Below are 19,746 nucleotides of genomic sequence, written 5' to 3'. Positions count from 1 at the left end.
TGACTTGTCCAGGGTCACACAGCTAGTAAGTGTCAAGTGTCTGAGGGCAGATTTGAACTCAGGTCCTCCTGAATCTAGGGCTGGTGATTTATTCACTATGCCACCTAGCTGTCCCTGAATATGAAAACTTTTAAACTGCAAGACAGTCAATCATAATAGAGTACATGCAAAACATGAAGACAGGCCTTTCAATGCCAAATGTGCAGCTAGGTGGTACAGTGGTTAGAGCTCTGAGCCAGGAGTCAGGAAGACCTGAGTTCGAATCTATCCTTAAAACACTTGTACTAGTTGTGAAACTCTAGGCAAGTCACTTAACCTCTGTCTCCATTTCTTCAACTACAAAACGGGGATAGTGAGGATAAAATGAGATAATAACTATGAAGTACTTAGCACAGAGCAAGGCACATAGCAGCTACTATGTAAATGCCACCTATTTTATTATTTTTTACTGCTAGGCCATAGTGAATCAGGATCAATCAAGATCATTACTGGGCCAAAGTAAGGAAGGGGGCACAATACTTGAATTCTGCAATCCAGCAGTTATTTTCCCAGGTGGCTACTTAGGAGAGTAGTTACACACATCAAAATAAGCATGGCTTTCCTCTCTCACAGCAGATTCACAATTTGAGTAACAGCTGCCACTGGCCCATTTTCCCTCCACCTTTGAGCTCTGATATTCAGACAGCAATATTCATACAGGAAATGCATCCGCTGATTTAAATCCTATTAAAAACTAGAGGTAAAAATACTACCTTTTTGTCTGACATTTATTTTCCAGTGGTGAGGAAAACAACTAATTATTATTATGCTTGAAAGACTAAAAAACAAACAAAAATCAAAAGTGTAGCTGGAATAAACCTTGGCTATGTTGATCCATTGGACTCTGAGGTGGGCCCATTCCAGGATGTGGTGGTCGCATGCCAGTGCCCTTCATGGAGCTACAGTGTAGATCTTCAACAATTCCTTTGTCATGCATACCATCAATGGACTGAAACATTTAAAAAACATAAATTAGATACTTCTTTAAAATACAGAATTTAAATATATGTGACGGCTTTAAGAATGTTGCCCAGTCAGTGCCATACAATCAATCATTCATTATCCACCTATTCTTAATTTGGTTTTTAATCTATACCTCACAGATGGAAAAATTAATACAGACACCTGCCTTCAAGTCAGAGGTCAAAACTCTAGGCAAAACAGTTAGCTTTTTAAGCCAATGCCCTCAAATAAAACTTAGGGCCCTTTCAAAGTGTTGACAAATACAATGTAAGAAATTTCCCCATACCCTTTCAAGTAAGTTTTGAAATCTGTTGTTTTGAAGTTAAAGTCTGGAGTAAATCTGAAGAAGGAATAACTGGAATGCCTTGACTATTTTTGGCTTTTTTTTTTTTTTTTGGTCTAGTGCAGAAGGGAAGGAATTCTGGAAAGTTTTAACTTGAAACCAGAAGATTCCATGGCAGTTGGGAAGAGGGAAACAGAGTAAGGATGGGGGCAGGGGAGTGAACTCTAAGGGAGAAAGAGGTTGAAACACACCCGATCTGGAAGCAAAACTTGAAAGCATGTCATTGGTTTTTGGGCCAGGAGAGAATGAGGTGCTATAATATAATGCTAGCAAGACTAATGAGATTAAAGGAAGGATGAGGGGGAAATGTGCAACACAGAAGATTGAAACAGGTAACTAAGTCACAATTCATGGTAGGAACCCAATAAAGACTCAACGTATCAAAAGGAATAAAATCTGGTCATGAATTAGACAGTTCTACATCTGTCCAGAAAGGAAACATCCAATGTTCTCAGATGAGAATTGAAAAGTATTTAATAGGAATACTTTCACTGATGATTTCAAAAGAAATTAAAAAAAACAAGTATGACTATCTCCAGATTAGGAGAAATAAAAGCTTCAATCTCAAGGAATCTCTTTTAGAAGCTTCAACCCGAAAGAAGGGAATTATATAGAACAACAGGGCATATGTATAAATGCAAGTAACATGCATATTGGGATTCTTTTATATTCATAATAATAGGAGAAACAAGCAGACCCTGGAGAGGGGAGAGAGGCAGTTTCCCAAGAGGACAGGGAGAGAAATTTTCTGAGAAAAGAATCTTAAGCTCCTGAATCTTCTCAGCAGGTATGAAGTTCAGGGGCCCACCTTTCCACCAGGGCAGTCACAAAAAAATTTTAAAAGACACACACACACAAAATTTCATGAAAGCAATGTCAAGTTAGTGAGGGAAAAAAGAAATGTGGAACTTAAAAAACTGAAAGAAGCATCTATAAGAAGTGGAGCTTAGAATCAGGTATAATGAACATGTGAGAAGAGGGAAAGTGTCCTGGGTAAAGGAAATTAACAGGAGGCAGAAGAAAAAAAGTTTTATATTTTAAAAATCTACTGCACAATGGTAGAACTTTAACTGCTGGCAAACCCTCATTTATATAACTAATATGCCCAAATAATGGCACGGGAATAACTAGGAAAGGATGACAGAATTGTCCAAATCGTCACAGGCAACCTCTTGTAGAAGTGATTTATCCATTACTAGAGGTATTCCAATAGAGACTTGAACGAAAACTACTCAGAACCATTGTAAAGTGGGTCTCTGTTTGAAGGCTCCTCCAAACTCTAAAACTGTGAATCTAATACATAAAGAACATTTCTAAACACTCACCTAAAGTTGGAAAAAATATTCTACCATTATTAAGCATGTGAAAGCAATTAGAACTAATGAACTTCCCCAAAATGCTTATTTAAACTCAAAAAGAATAACATGCTCATTTCTGCAAAGAACTTTCATTGAGTCAATAATCCTAAAAAATAGTAAACAAGAAGAAATATTCAGATTATTTTCTCTGATCTCTTCAGGTCCTTTATAGACCATATAACTATCCACTGAAGGAAATGCGGATGAAGAATTTGCCTGAAGAAGCAAAAACTTAGAGCAGATATGACAGTTGTCTTCTAGTATTTGAAAAACTTATCAGATTTATTCTGCCTGACCCCAAAATGCAGAGTTAGTTTTGATTTCCAAGAAAACCTTCCTAAAAATTAGAGCTATGCAAAAATGCCTTAGAAAGTAGTGGGCTCCCCCACATTGGAGGTCTTCAAGTTGAGGCTGGATGACCTGCTGTCGGGAATGTAGAAGGAATTCTTGCTCTGGTAGAGGCTGGACCAGATGGCCTCTGAGGTCCTTTCCAGCTCTTAGATGCTGTGATTCTGTGAAAATAATATACGGAGCTTTGCTTTTTGGTTCCTAATTCCATTTTAAACTGATCACAAATTCTACAAATTGTTGGGTTTGATCTTTTTCACATAGTGGTCTGGTGGAAAGGTAATATCATCTCATGGTTTACTCCATGCCAAAAGGTAGCCAGACCATCCAGTTTATAATGTCCTCTGACAGTGATGTGTTACTTAGAGGCCAGAAGTAACCACCTTCTCCTATTTGAAGATATGTGAAGATTTTCTGTTTATCGCTCGTTTTCAGAGAAAACTATAATAAAGGATGCCATTTGCTTTCCCAAAAACCAGTTGTCTCTTCCTTGATTCTACAGAGAACTCATGATGCTAAATTTGTACCAATACAATCATCCCCACAGCAACAATCCAAGGTCATAAGTATAAGATTAACATTATTATAGGATCAAGCAGAAGAACCTAAGCTATGTAAGAAAAGAGTCCTTATTTGAAACCCAAATAAAAATACCTCATAATTAGTCCCAAAATGTTTGTTTGGTTTTTTTTAAGGATTTCTCCTTGAGGAAGGAGAGAAGTATTATTTTATTCTAGTAATAATCCTTTCAATTGAAAAACAGATTTCACTCCACTAACAAAACACAAACTCTTAGTAACCTTTCCTTAAAATTTGTATTTTATACATATATATGTATGTGTATAAAACTTTATACACACACATATATATATATATACACACACATGTATATATATATATATAGTTTAGAAAATATAATAATTATACTGTTTCTCCAAATTTTCTATCAGATTATCCAAATTCTATTCAAGTAATAATTGATTTTGGGATAATCAAAAAATCACTACACTAAACACCTCATGTCAAAATTCTGCTTACAATTCAGAAAAGAATTTTGATAATCAGATTATGAACTCAACCTAATAGTTTTTAAAATTCAAATTGTGGCATTTTTTTATTTGTATACTATCATAAATAATAAAGGTTGGGGGCAGCTAGGTGGCACAGTGGATAAAGGACCTGCCCTGGTTTCAGGAGGACCTGAGTTCAAATCTGGCCTCAGACACTTGACACTAGCTATGTGACCCTGGTCAAGTCACTTAACCCTCACTGCCCCACAAAAATAATAAAGGTGACTAAGAATGTAGGTGCTCTTTTGATGATATACTGGACAGAAATGAATACTCAGATTTCTGATAAAAAAAGACAAAACTTTTTCTACTGTCAACACTTCTAAGCAGCTTTGGGTCATAAGTCAGAATGAATGAGAATATAAACTCTTACCTTATGCATTTGGTGCATTCCTTCCTGTGGAAAATCAGTGGGCCCCATTGTTGGCATTGAATGTGGCACACTGGGTGGTCCAGGACTTGGTCCCATCATACTGTGCACTGAGCCTGGAGATGGCCCTGGCCCTGGGCTGGGTCCAAGAATTGGTCCAGGGGAGGGTCCTGGCCCTGGTGAAGGTCCAGGGTGGGGCATTGCACCAGGATCTGTTGGCGTGGACATCTATTCTTTCTCTTCTAGTCAACTGAGCAGTACTAATTTGGGCAAAGGGGAAGAAAAAAAGATGACATTTAATACACGAATTTAGAATCCAAGGGGTATGACTAGTAGTAAGGACTAGATTTGATAATGTTAAAGTGGTTTTGTTGTCCTTCTGACAAACATTTCACAGAACTGACCTATTTATGCCAGATAGCTTAAAAAAATGGTATATTATCTGCCTTAGTCTTTTATAAAGGCTACTGATAGAAAAAAAACAAACAAATTCCAAATGATTTCTAGAAAGTTATGAATCATCTAGGATATAGAAAATACTCCCTGGGGGGAAAAATCAAATTTAACACTTCGGCAGAAAACTAAAGAGGTGATAAATTGTTATTATTTATTAGTGTAGTCCTTAGAAGCTTCTACTTCACTTATCAGCCTTTGGGCACAAAAGTCATTTATTAAAAAAAAAAAGGCAAATTCCCTTCCCCTTTAGTCTATGAGCATATTTACAAGTCATTAAAGCTAAACAGGGCCAAGCCATTACAACTTATGACCATAAACAGACAATATGAAACCAAAATCCATTTTCATAAGCATATGGAAATTTTAAAATGTTATTAAAAGTTCCAGAATGGAACTCTTCCAGAAGGAAAGAGGGGGAGAGTAGGGGAGAAGATTAGCCCAACATTATAGCTAAAGTTCCAAATCTAGAAATACCAGCCCAATAACAGGTATCTCTTTCAATTTCCTCTTTACCAGATCTGAGGAAGAATAAGAGTAGCTGAGAGGGTGTTTATGTAGACGACAAATGTTTGGTGGGGTTATTTTCAGTTAAAGCAAGGGATCAGCCAATCAACCACTGACTAGTCTTGAACTTTATATAAGATGAGAGCCCTTTGCCACCAGTGTCAACCACCAGCTACCATCTTCCTGCTCTCATATACTGCAGTAGGCACAGCATCCTCAGGCCCATGTTGTAAGGCTGCCTTAGGCCAGTGAATGCTTTTTGTCAGTTTAGTAAATAAACTGCCTTGGATGTAATCCAAGTTGGACTTGCCTTATACTGAGTTGACTCTATATATAGACATTATAATAACATCTTGGAGACACACACTAGAACACACTGGGCCTATTCTCTAGATTTATCACAAAATACCATTTTAAAGAAGGAACATCCTAGATCATATAATCCACTCAGTATCCAACCCTATTTACTGACAAACCTAGGAGTAGATTCCTAAATTGCAGTCTTCTAGGCCAGTGTTTCTTCCACTAATCACAACAGAATGAAGGAGAAAGCAAGAAGTATAAGCCGCCAGCTCTGGGACACTGCTTTGTTTCCCACTAAGGCAGGGAGGACATTTTGAAGGTGACATATTTGATTGGGGTTATTTTGACTTTTGAAAATGAAAACCAGAAAGTGTCTGAAATATGTCAGTATAATGCATTCTTAGCAAAAGTGTTGTTTTGTTTTGTTTTAAATAGAGAAATGAATGTAGAGCACTTGACAAATAAACTGGATGAAAATGTGATATAGAAAGCCAAAAAGGTTGGAAGGAAGGGGTAATAAAAGACTGCTTTGGAATGAATAAAAGTGGGAAATCACCAGAAGGGGCTTTGTTGTTAGAAAATGGGATTGATAAAACAACTGAAGTGGTTTCTAAACCAACCTGAGAGCCTAGAGAGTGAATTATAGCTCTGAAATCACTAGAGAGCCAACTCTTACTATTTATTCTATGTGATTAACAAAACAAACGGAAGTAACTTCTTTTGTAACCCTCCCCCCACCCCCTCTCTCTCCCTCTCTCTCACTCTCACACACACACAAATACACTTTTCCAGTCAGCATTTTTAATTTAGAAGGCTGACGTCAATGGAGTGGTATTATAAGTTATACTGTTCTTTCATGGATATCAGTAAACTAATATGCCCCTTTACTTTTAAGTGAATGAAAGGAAACTGTTTATTTCCTGTGATAGTTTACCTAGAAATCTGTTTCAATAGACATTACTAGTATGATCCAATGAATCTTAAAAATAAAGCCACAAACACTTGTTTCATAATTCCAATATTTCTACTTTTTATAGACTTTCTAAAAAATGTACCATGTCCCTCCATCATACTTTCTGCTTATTCTAACACTTCCATTTTGGAGTCTTTGAGGATTTTGCAAATATTAATATAGAATATAGTTTTTTTAAAAACTCTCATGATGATTTTTATGGAACTCACTACTACTAAAAACTTAACAGGAAAATTTCTTAGAAGGCAAATCAAGAATTATGAACATATAAATGGACCCTGAAGATTGAAACATATCATATAGGATAATTTTTTTGAAGGCAGAAAGCATCAGAGATTGCTACTAAAATAAAATTATTCTAACATAGATACAGAGATGAGAGAGAGATGGATAGATAGAAAAAGAAAGACAGATGATAGATAGACAGACACATAGATATGTCTTTCTCAAAGCATTTGGGGCATTTTAAAAACTTTAATCCTCAGACTATTTCCCAAAAGACCATTTTCCAAAGTTTCAGAGCAGGACCCCATCCCATCACTGGCATAGTAGAAAAAGCACTGGATTTGAAGATAAAAAACTTGAGCCATAATCCAGTTCTGTCTAGTTATATGAGTCTGGGCAAGTCTGACCATCTCCAGACCATGGTTTCCTCCGCAAATGTAAATATGTAAATGTAGATCTGTATATAAAACACCTTTCTTGCTTTTCAGGTGATTCTAGACAAGCCCATTATACTTTAATTACTTTTCAACCACCTTTAAGGAGGAAAACGAGTGAAATAAATTATTAACCACACTCTAGACAGATAAACTCAAGTATAGTTTAAAGGGCATCAAAGACTGGAACCTAGCAAGAGTTCACTCCTCCAAGCAATGACTCAATTCCCTTGTGCAGCTTTTCAGTTATCTTTGAAACAATGTAGTTGCAAACTAGATGATTCAGAAGATGTTAATCAATACGGGGCTTTTTGACTCTCTTGGCTAAAAACACCCTTTTCTTCCTCCCCAGTGCATTTTGTTTTCCATTTAGTGGTCTATATAATTTTGTTGGTAATTCATCCAATAAGTTAAGTGACATCTCAAAATCTCTCTCTTTATCTGTCTCTCTCTCTCTCTTTCACACAAACACACAAACATGCATGTACTATATTAATCTTATTCTTGCAGGAAAAGAAAATAGAGGATAGGGACTATGCAGAGCAATATAAAGATCTAGCATTTCTATCAGAACTATTGTCAAACTTAAATTGTTACTACTCAAGTTTATATCTGTGTAAAAGATTTAACTTATTCGTCGGACATTATGATTTGTCTCATTTCACACTATGATGGATTTTAGTATGTAATGGTAAAGTTTTCAAATAACTTTATTGAAGCTCTATAAACACAAATACGCATCTTTCCCTAACTCATATCTGTTCTCATTGTGGAAAAGTTCACAAACTTTATGAAAACACAATATATCTAAAGAATTTTGAATTAATAAAACTTTATGAACTATTAACTTTCTTCAGGGTAACATATGAGACCATAAATCACTGCTGTCCCTTTAAATAGTGTATTGGGATAGCATCCATACCCAAATGAGATGTGGTGATACAACTTCTCTGAAACTGTTAATCCAAATATAAGACGACAAACCTCCTGAAGGTCTAATTGGGGCAGCTGGGTAGTTCCGAAGCTAGAGTACCAAGCCTGGAGTGAGGAAGACTCATCTTCCTTCCTGAGTTCAAACCTTGCCTCAGACACTTACTAGCTGGGTGATCCTGAGCAAGTCACATAACCCTGTTTGCCTCAATTCCTCATCTGTAAAATGAGCTTGAGAAGGAAATGGCAAACCGCTACAGTATCTGTGCCAAGAAAACCCCAAATGGGGTCATGAAGAGTCAAGCATAATTGAACAACAGCAACAAAGGGGGTAATTAGTTCCCACATCTTCTAGCACTATCTCAAAATAAACTTTGCCAGAAACTAAGATTTATCTTCTTGGTGATGCTGGCAATGCAGTTCATGTTCTCCAAACATAAGGATCTCTTGAGAACCAACCAAGAAGGTGGGGTGGGGGGTAAAAAAAAAGAGGGCAGTTTGAAATGCATTTAAAAGAGTATCCTGAATGCTAGAAAAGGAAGCATTCAAACAAAGTACACTTTAGTAGAGTGCCCCTCTAACAGAAGACTCATGCCCCCTCTGGGGATCTAAGGGAATACTTAATTATCAAGTTATATGAGTATCCTAACACCACTAAAATTGGATTAGCCAATTTGTAGTAATTTGTAATTTTTAGAAAGTACAATAAATAGTTCTATAGAAGAGCATCCTTAAATGTAATATCTCACATATTAATTACTGGAATTCAAACTTGCCCTTTAGAAATTATGTTAAAGCTTCTTCCTAGGACATACTCATTTAAAACTTATTCTGACCACTGAGGGAAAAAATTAATTGACACCAGTTACACCTCTATGTAGTAGGAAGTATTCAAGTAGACATTAAACCTATGTAAGTGATTTCAGGAAATAAAGCTTTCCCCCCCCCCCACCTCCATGGGATATTAATTGCTGAAGCTGTAAAAATCTATTATCCTATGCAAAATGAACTTATGAGATAGAAAGGACATGTACTATTTCCACATCTTCCACTGATAATAACTGAAAATAAAGGTTTTTAAGCTAATTTATATTAACCAATAAATCTTATCAATGTTAATGGAGCAAGTCCTAAATCGGCTTTATACTTAGACTATTACCCTAGCCTCCGGGTTCCAAAGGTTTGTCAGGCTGGGGTGGGAGTGGGGATAAGCTCCCACTCTCTATAAAATGCTCCAATAGCGTGTGTCTCAAATAGCCTCTAACAACCGAAGCCCAACTCCGGGCCTTCTCATGGCGGAACGGTTTCCACTAACAGGAGAAGGGGCGAAGGCGAGTCACTGGCACCTTAAAACCCATTGCTTCGGGCAGGTAGGGCTCATTAGCCTTGGCAGGCCACCCGCCTAGGGGAAGGAAACCCTGATTTTAAACCTCTGCTGCCTTTCGGCTATACCCATATATGGGAAAGGCTTCGGGAGTTAACCCCGAGGAAAAATCAGGAGTTGGAGTCCCTTAGGCAGTTGGATGTTGGACATCACATCCCTCTGGCAACTCCTGCAGCGGCAGCACTGGTGCCAAATTGTATTGGCTCTGCCTCTCCTTTGGATCCACCAATGTCGAGGAGAGGGAAAACCTGCTGCATGGGCAACAGCTTGTTTTCCATATTGATCTGCCCAGGCCAGCACCCTGGAGAGGACACTCCAGCTACTCCTCATGGGGTAGATACAACATGGGATGAGGGAGTTACCGGTTATAAGTCACTCACTCAGGAGCTGCAGCTCCTGTATTGGACTGCACAGCCACACTGTGGGCCTGTGGCTCTTCAAGGTGCTGATCCATGGTCGTCCTTGACTGGTGGAGTCCTACTACTATCTACTCTAGCCTCCTGTGATTTCTGCCCCCAAGAATTTTTTCCCCTCCCGGGCATCTATTCTGTAAAAGGCTTCTAGGGTAATCTAACCAAACACTGCCTCTTTTGTCACTGATATCACTGCTAGAAAATCATCAGTGGAGCCTCAATCTTGATCAGGAAAATGACATTCTTAGCCTGTCATTTCTCCATTAAATCCTTTCTCTGGGTTCCTCATCATGGCATGATGGTGACCCTGGATTCTCAATGGCTATACCAGCAGAGTGCAAACCTATCAGGTTCTACCAAGCTCTGAAAAACTGCAAATACAGAACTAGTATTATCTATCATAGCAAAATGGCCCTACCTCAGGTCAGTCATCCCCAGGTAATTGCGTGCGGCAGGGTGGGGGGAAGCAACTCATGATGAAGGCCATTTGTAAAGGAATAGAGGGGTTCTTATCTGCAGTAGTAGATGAAATATTCATACCCATGATCAAATATTTTTTGAAATATGGAAATAAATCTAATATCAAAGGTTACAATCTAACTTATTACAAATTTACCTGCCCCCATCAGTAACTAAGTCTTTTGCTCCAATCAGACTGTTCTACTCATTGATCTCTGCGTATATCTTACTCAACTTGCTTCATCTTTCCTCTTGCTGATCACCCAGTCCACCTACTCCATAAAGCCTTTCCAGATTCATGCCAGAACATATTGAACTCTCCATCTTCTGAATCACTTATTGCTTATGCCATCCATTTGTCACTCAGTCAATAAACATTTATTAAGTGCCTACTATGTGCCAGGAATTGTACTAAGCTCTGGGGACACAGAAAAAGGCAAAAAGATAGTCCCAGGTCCCAAGGAGCTCACAATCTAAACCATTAAACCATTTGTTGCCTTGTCATCTCTTTTCATTCATTCATGTATAGCTTCACCTCTCAAACAGACTGTCTCCTCTTCACCCAGCACAGTACTATATCATCAATATAGATTTTGTTGATTACTTTCACAGTATGTGGAATCATAATGAAAGATACTGTAGTTAATACTAAGGAAAATAAAGAATGCAATAACAATAGACAATTGACAAGGAACAACTAATCTTTAAATAATTTGCTTTAAAAAGTCATATAACTGAGGCAGGTAGGTGGCACAGTGGTTAAAGCACCAGCCCTGGATTCAGGAGGACCTGAGTTCAAATCCAGACTCAGACACTTGACACTTACTATCTGTGTGACCCTAGGCAAGTCACTTAACCCTCATTGCCTGGAAAAACAAAACAAAACAAACAAAAAAAAGTCAAATGACTATATTACATATAGAAAATGCAATATTTTAAATCAATTGGTCAACAAGTAATTATTAAATGCTTTCTCCGTGCCAGACATTATGTTAGGCACAGAAACAATGAATGAAACAACACCTATTAAAAAGGAGTTTATATGAATATGGGCTGAGAGAGCAATATTAAGAATATATTGTAGGGTCTCATGAAGCTTCTCAGTTTCTAAGAATGTTAAATAAAGTATTTACAGAATATAGTTTTTAAGAGCAATTGATCAAAATCAAAATTGATCAATATCTCCACATTGAAAATTCACATTCATGGCAAATAAGAGAAATATAATCTAAATGAAACAGATGCTGTTTCACTTAGAAAATGCCCTATACATTACTGTCACGGTACAAACCAAAATATTAAGTCATTCTTCCTAGAAGTTAGAAGAAGGAAAACAAGTTATTAGCTTAAAAACAATAAGTTTAGTAAAAAGTCTGTTCTTAAATTAGATGAGAAAATAAGGTATTGGTTTAAAAAAAAAAAACAGACAAACTTCATTGTTGGCAAGACTTTTCATTTCTCTGAGCTTGGTTAGTTCCATTTGCCAATTTGCAAAAGTACCAGCCCATTTTCAAATAAATGAGTTGTCATAATAACATATTAGCTTCTGTAGTGATAGTGTATAGTGGTTGTTTCAATTTGATGCTAAATTGAGTATTTTATACATGATATTTCAAAGAATATAATTAAAACTGATTTCATTTTACTCCCTCAACATAAAGACATGAAAAAGATACAAAATAAAATTATAAGATACTTTGTTAGTGTGAGGCAAAAAGGGGGCAGGGGGAAGGGAGTCTGTAATTACCATATTTTGGGCAAATACATTTAAGTTAATGAAAAATTACAATCCACAATTAAGCCTATATTGCATTACTAATACATAATAAAATCTAAAAAGTCCAGTTATATCACTTATTTCAAAATCTTACCCAATAAAAATCATGTCTTATTAGATATGTTATCATAAAATACAAATTGAAGTATGAATTAAGAAACCTTTATATGCCAATACAGCTAACCTAGCACCCCTGAACCCTATTTTCCTCACTGATAGCCTGTAACCCTCAGTGTTATCTGATTTCTTTACTACCAGTTGACAAATGTCTTTATATCTTCATCTTAAAAACTTTTATTGTTTAAAAGCTTTCCATAATGCACCTTGAGCTCTTTAGAAGAAAAGGCAATATATTAATATGGAAAATAAATAATAAACATATAATAGAAGTAAAACAGCTGTAAAGTTTTCAAATATCTACCACCTACATTTAACTTGATGATAAGCATCTTAGGTAAATGCATTTGCAATTATTCTTCATTATCTAGCAGAACCAATACCTCAACTGAACTACTTAGGTAAATAAATGAACAAACACTCTCTAAGGAAAAATACAAAAATACACTAGGCCTTTACAGATAGAGTACTAAATTAACTTACCACTAAGGCTGCATTTGGAACACATTAGTGCTAAACTATACATACCATCTGTACTTTCCACTCTCAACTATATAAAGAGTACAGATTTTTAGTAAAGTACATGGCTTTACTAACTAGCAAGAGATTAAATTTCTCTATGACAAACTTTCCCAAAGAAAAGTTGTTCTGTTCTTTTTTAGTCACAATCATTCCATATACCAAACATAACCCATATTTAATGGAAAAGGAGTAGAGAGATCAATTTAGTAATGGATTAACGAAAAGAAAAGAAAGGAAAAGAAGAGGTCTACAAATAAAGCTCTTCCCCTTTTGGGAAGAATCTTCTCTCTCCAGGGAAGGGGGAAAATTGTTGAGAGAAAATGTGACTTTCATGCATAGTAAAGCTTCTAAGAACATTCGTTTTAAGCAACTAATTGCCCCTGACTCTTAAAAATCATTTTTATCAGGCATACAGAGCTTCAAAACTAGTGGTTAAATCGGGTCTCAACCTCCAGCAACTCTCTCTCCCTGTAGTTGCTTGTGCTGGGAAGTAATTTTTATAGCATATTTGTGATAATTCAACCATTTTCGTGGCAACGTGTCAAAAATGTCATAAATAGTGATTTATTTTCTTCTCCAGATTATCAATAAGCCACTGCCCTAGAAGGGTATAAGAAGGTAAGAGCTCATACACACACAAATATCTTCCAAAAGAACTGAAAGGACACACAAATACAAGACAATATCACATTTATAGCTTAAGTTTTCTCTATATATGGTCCTGTGCCAGTGGGCAAGGCCTCAGGAGTTAATACTGTGACATTATAATAGATTCAGAAAGATGACAATCCAATAGAAGAACATGAAATGTGAATGGCAATATTATAAACAGTTTCTGATGTTAAATATGAAGCCAATAAAAAGTTTTGAAATCAATATCTACAAATGTGTTATTTTTTCCCCTTTTATAAATATATTCATCAGAATTCCTGAAATAACAATCTAAACTGCTCACTGGAGGTTTTTTTTTTCTTGTCAATCTCAAGCCTCAGGTGTTGGTCAAAGTACTTTTCAGACTAGACAAGAAATGCTCACAAACCATTTTAGAAATGAACAAAAGGAGATCTAAGGCTGCTTTGAACACTCTGGTGGTGCATATTTTCTATGAAACACCACAGTGATGCTGGTCTTGAAGCTGAGACATAACTCATGAGAGAAATACTGCATTTAATGAAGCATTCCACGATCACCTCTGCCAGCCTCTCCTATGTTATATGATACACTTAACTCTGACTTTATTTTAAAATGTCCATTATCACTATGGTCTTTCTGCCTGATGCCTCTGACAAGGCAGATGGGTTCTATAATCTAATAGATCCTTTTCATTCTCTCATAATTCTGATAGGTATTACTTGAACATAAAAACTGTCTTTAATCCCCTTTGAGTAGGGCACTTTTGAGTGACAAAGAAGCTAAAAGGAAGAAAGTCAGGGAGGAATAATAGAGCAATTAGGTTCCCAAAGAGAAAGTGTGTCTCAATTTGCATGACAATGCTTCAAGTCACACAACCAAAACTGCCACACCTCTTAACATATAACCTGGAAGACTAGAACATAGAAGTCTAACTCAGACACTCCACTGACAAGACAACCAGCAGGGAAATATTTTGGAAAGGATATTAAGCAAATATAACAGGCACTTAATAAAGGTTTGTTAAATTTGCTGAACTGAAATTGCATAGCTGTCAACAGTTTCAGATTAACGGCCATTGCTCAAGAAATTGTTTACTCTTTCTGTTAGGATAGGTAGTCCTTGTAACAACTGACTGGTTGGTTCTTACAAGCAAACATCAAATCACTAAATGTCTTTTGAAGTGAAAACCTTTAAGGATTTAACTCTACTATTGGTAAATAAAGCTCCAAGTTCTAATTTAAGGCATTCACTGCAGAAACAAATCTTCTCTTATATTTTTCGACTATTTTTTTTTTAATTTGCTCACTGGTTTTGTGTTTAAAAGTACAAGCCAACAAAGATAACTTGAAACATCGACGCCTTGGGTTCATAAAGACCTAGGCCTAGAAGAAAGAAAAACAAAAACACTTCAAAACTCTGCTAAAAAGTTATATAAACAAAAGGGAGAATAACGATACCGCATGAGTTTTGCACCGATTTGCTATTAAAGTTACGTAACATACGGTACCCACATTCTAAAAGCAAAGAGCTGCACACAGTACTGCACTGTATCTCCTCCTCCTCCTTTTTCTCCTCCTCCTCCTCCTCCTTCACCCTGGTAGCTGCTCAGAAAAATCAAAACGCTTGGAAGACAAAGTGGGCAACTTTAAATATTTATTTTATTCCTAGAGTAAATCCTGCGAGAGTTTCAGGCGTATTTAGGCCCGAAGTTTGAATCTACAACAACCCTGGGGCAAAGTAACCCATAAATGTACAAACGCCAGGAGAGAATGACAAGCAGCCGCAGCAATCGCATTGAACAGAGCCATATTTTCTTCCCCTTTACCTCTTGTTGGAAAGTTTTCCACCTAATCAATCGGACCAGAAGCAAGCCCATTTCCTAGTCTTACTTTGGAAGGGGGGAACGAGTTCTGCGGGGAGGGAGGAGAGATGGGGGAGGAGGGGGAGGTGGTGGGGAACAACCTCTCCCAACCTCAGAGACGTTTGGCGCAGGCAGGCAGGCGGACGGCTTGACAGACTCACAGACTGCCGGACAGACAGACCCCTTACCTGGAAGGAGGAGCAGAGCACCAAGCGAAGCCAAAGTGGCTGGGTGCGAGGCGGTAGTTATTTTTCGGGAGCCAGCCGGGCCAGCGTAGAGCATATTTCCCGAGAGCGCTAGGCCTGTCTCTCCCCAGCTTCTTCTTCCCTCCCTCTCATCATGTCATACCGATCAAACATGTCTGGTTATATGTGTATGTGTCTGTGTGTTTCGCTGCTGTGACTTCCTGATTCTCCGCGGATTTCACACACGCACGCACACACACACATACACACACACGCACACACACACACACACACACATATACACACACACGCACACACACCCCACCACCACCACTACCACCAAACCTCGCCTCTTCCTTTCCAAGCACAGGCTGGGGGGGGGGGGGAGGAAGAGGAGGAGGAGGAGAAGGAGAGAGGAGGGAGGCCGCTTTCCCCCTGCTGCTCCCTAGTCGCGCGCACACACGCACACATAACGCACGCGCGCACACACACATACACACAAACACACACACACACAAGCACACACTTACGCCAACCCAGAGCAAACTATAATACAAGCTGCCAACCCCCCGGGCCCTCCGCAGCTCTCTCCCGCCCCCTCCACCTTACTTATGTACCCTGCCAAACTTTTCTGCCTCAGACCTTTCCAAACTTCCCTCCCTGGGTCTGGATGCGGCAGACACCCCCCCTCCTTTCCCCCAAAGCAACAGAGGCAAGTTGCGTGTCGCCCCCCTCCCTGCTCTCAGACCACTAATAAAATAAAATAAATAAAACAAACCCCACGAAAACAGGAGGACGTCGATATTCACCATCTCATATAGGTAGTTGCACACTGACTACAGCCAAGAAAAAAGCTGGGGGAAAGACGCAAGAGGCGATTTCCCCGCGTTTACCGGAAATAAATGAAGTCTTTGGGCCGGGAAACGTTTAATGCACGGGGCGATCCATTTCTCTTCCCGATGAAGCCAGGCATACACGGATGCGCTGGATGCAAGGCACCAGGCATACCCGAATGTCCGGCCCCGCTGCTTTGCACCCGAAAGGTAGTGGCGGCGACAGCGGCGGCGGCCCGGGGAGAAGACTGGGCCAAGTCAGGGACGAGCTGGACAGGCTATTTGGGGAAGTGAATCGCGACACCTTTGCAGTTCGCGTGACTGTGTTTTGCAAGACAACCAGAAGGAGGAGAGGAGCTCTGGGCGCTGGGGGGCGGGAGGGGGAAGGAGGAGGGGAAGGGAGAGGACTGAGCCCAAACCAGATTCGATCAGAACCAAAGAAAACTCAAAGACAAGGAACGAGAAGAGGCATCGGTGGTCAGGAGACTGGACCCTCGTCCTACCCGGCAACAGCTCCCCCCCGCCTCTAAACCTTGCACTTGCGTGCATCTGTGTGTGTGTGTGTGTGTGTGTGTGTGTGTGTGTGTGCCTGTGTGTGCGCGTGTCTGTGTGTAATGTTAGTGACAGTCAGACAGGGAGATTATCCGGATCATGGCCTCCTTGGCTCGGCTGGTTAATGCAGTCGCCACTGGCTGCAGCAGCCACTCACTCTTAACAAGCTCCATTTCTCTCCTCACTCACTAGATTTCCCCATCCCATCCGCACCCCGCCGCTGACCCTGAAAGGGATAGCTCGCGGCACCCTCAACTCCCACTGCCCTAGAAAAAAAAAAGGGAGGGGGCAATCAGATCTCCTCCTCCTCCTCCTTGTCCTCCTTCTCCTCCTCCTCCTTTTCCTCCTCCTCTTTCTCCTCCTCCTCCTCCTCTTCTTCTCCCCACCTCCACCCTCCCAGCTGCTGAGCCCGGGCCGGACACACTCAACTTCAACATTCAACACTCAGTGGCGGCGTCAGCGGCAGCCCGAGCACCCAGGGCTATCGCTGCCGCCGCCCCATGCATGCTCCCTCCAGACACATGCACCAAACCAATTCCCCGCTGTTCCTGCCAGGCAGGCACTGGGGTGGGCACTCATTGGTGCAAAGAGAAGACAGGGGGAAGGAGAGCACCGGGTGCGATTTTCCTGTAACCCTCTGTTCAAGCCTCCCTCCCCTCCCACTAAACCACCAGCACCACCACCACCATACAAGTCCCCGGGTCTTCCACCGTTGGCGGAAAGGTGGGGTGGGAGGAGGGAAGGGAAAGGCACTCGAGTCCAACATACCGGCCAGGTTCCTGCCGCCACTGTTTGCTGCCGCCGCCGCCGCTGCCCACCTCCGCCGCCCCCGCCGCCGCCGCCGCCACGGCGGAGCTTAGCCTCGGCTTCCCCGGCTGTTGCTGCTTTCGATCTATTTCTGTCCCCGCCGCTGCCCGAGCTCTTGAAACAAGTCCCTGGGAGAAAGCAGCCAGGGGCTACCGGTGCTCTATGACAAGCTTTTGATTTTGCTCTCTCCTCCCCCTCCAACTGTTACTATGATGATTTCTTATTATGAACTGTCGCGTTTCCATCCTCCCTCCTTCTTTCCCCTCCTTCCCCCCCTTCCCCTCCAAGGTTTTTAATGGTGGGGGGAAATGCAACCTTGCCCATCTATGCGCGTCGTAGTGTGTGTGTGTGTGTGTGTGTGTGTGTGTGTGTGTGTGTGTCTGTCTGTCTGTCTGTCTGTCGGTCGGTCGGTCTATCTGTCTGTCTGTCTGTGTCTGTGTCTATTTGTTTTGCAACCTTGAGTTGGCTGCGCATCGGTGACTTGGTAGCCAGGTACAGGATTGTGTGTCTGGTTTTTGTTCTTGTCCCCATTAAGTAGTCATGATTACTGTTATTATTAGAACCCAATTCTCTTGGAAACTTTCCCTCCTCCCCTCTTCTACAACCACCCAGGTGCAGTGTAGTCTGTTCCTTATTCACCTGAGACCGGTGAGGAATGTTGTTGTTTTGTTTGTTTGGTGGCTCCTTCGCTTCTCCGCTTGTTTTGGTCTCCGTGTATGTACAATCAATAATAATTACGATCATAATGAATACATCCTGGTGAAGGCTGAGTGTGCACGGGAGGTGGTTGTGCGACAGCAGCTGCTGCAGGAGCAGGGGTGGGGGTGGGGGGGATGGGGAGAAAGGAGTTGTAAGTTATATTTACCTTGCTTGTGAAGAGTATGCTGGATGGATCTTCTCCCTCTCTGAGTCACCCAGAGTACAGAAACAGAGCTAGAGAGAGGACTAGATTATGAATATGACTTCATTGATGACAGCCTTCCCCTCCTCTTCCTAAACTCGGGCCCCTCCTCCTTACTCCTCGCTAGGCCCACCCCCCTGACGCTAGAGGCTCCGGAAGCTGCTCTCCAGTTGGCTGGGAGCGGCGAGAATTCCTGCCCACCCCTGCCGGGGTTGGTGGGCCTGCGCTGTCACTCGGGCCCCTTAGCTACTCCGGGAGTACCGGGAGGAGGGGGTGATGGTGTAAAAGAATGTGCCTTGAGAGACAGCTCTACTGTATGCGCGTTTGCATGGGTGCCTGTAAAGGCTGTTCAGCCTTCGCTCCCACAAACGTGCATGGAACCACCTAAACTGCGCAGGACAGACCAAGCCTGCCTGACTTGGCTTGGGGATGTGCGTGGTTTACTGTTGGCTTTTTCAACGATTGGTTGTTGGGGTCCTCCCCCCTTTCCCTGGCTTTAATTTTTTCCCCTCAGCGTTGTGTTGTTTGGGGGAAGAAGGTGCTGGAGGCGTACCGAAAGGGAGGGTAGTAGTAGTAATAGCTTGTAGTAGTTTGGGGGCATGGGAAGAAATAGCTGGAATTTAACTGTGCCAGCGATTGCCAGGCTGAGCCTGCAAAAGGGGGGCGGGGGGGGAGAGGAGGAGACACATTCGGAGTTGCACCAAAGGCCGGTTGTTACAAGGAGGGGATGGCCATTGTCAAGGCTGCAAAAACTTCCTCCCCCTCCCCCCCTTCTGAACTATAATTATAAATCTGCCTTTTTCCGGGAAGGGAGGAGGGTACAAAGAACATTGCAATCAAACCTGACTCTCCTTCCATTGAGTTGCTCCCTTCCAAATGTCACTGATCCCTCAAAGCTGCAATCAGGCTATGAAGCTTATGGAGAAATAGGGAAAACTCCGTTTACTCTGAGAACCAGAGACTACTATTTTACCTCTCTTTACCTA

General features: G+C 40.7%; 1 protein-coding gene across 5 annotated transcripts in view; it reads right to left on the bottom strand.

Moving 5' to 3' along the window:
* SMARCA2 (SWI/SNF related, matrix associated, actin dependent regulator of chromatin, subfamily a, member 2) overlaps positions 1-18,863 on the bottom strand; it is a 211,838-nt gene extending 192,975 nt beyond the window's left edge. Inside the window, exons 1-4 of one of the 5 annotated variants that reach the window (XM_043980568.1) lie at positions 18,725-18,862; positions 17,821-17,987; positions 4,495-4,751; positions 859-988 (exon numbers count right to left, since the gene is read on the bottom strand). In XM_043980568.1, coding sequence (XP_043836503.1) covers positions 859-988; positions 4,495-4,719 — 355 coding nt within the window. In that variant the 5' untranslated portion in view covers positions 4,720-4,751; positions 17,821-17,987; positions 18,725-18,862. Of the gene's footprint in view, positions 1-858; positions 989-4,494; positions 4,752-15,670; positions 16,038-16,560; positions 16,709-17,820; positions 17,988-18,724 lie in introns of those variants that run through there. The other 4 variants (XM_043980573.1, XM_043980560.1, XM_043980557.1 and 1 more) reach the window with 4 other exon arrangements.
* Between the last annotated feature and the right edge of the window lie 883 nt (positions 18,864-19,746).

Source organism: Dromiciops gliroides, chromosome 1, assembly GCF_019393635.1.
Source record: "Dromiciops gliroides isolate mDroGli1 chromosome 1, mDroGli1.pri, whole genome shotgun sequence".
In the NCBI taxonomy this organism is placed as follows: domain Eukaryota; kingdom Metazoa; phylum Chordata; class Mammalia; order Microbiotheria; family Microbiotheriidae; genus Dromiciops; species Dromiciops gliroides.
The sequence above is the reverse complement of the archived record's forward strand: the minus strand, read 5'-3'. Positions and strand labels throughout refer to the sequence as shown.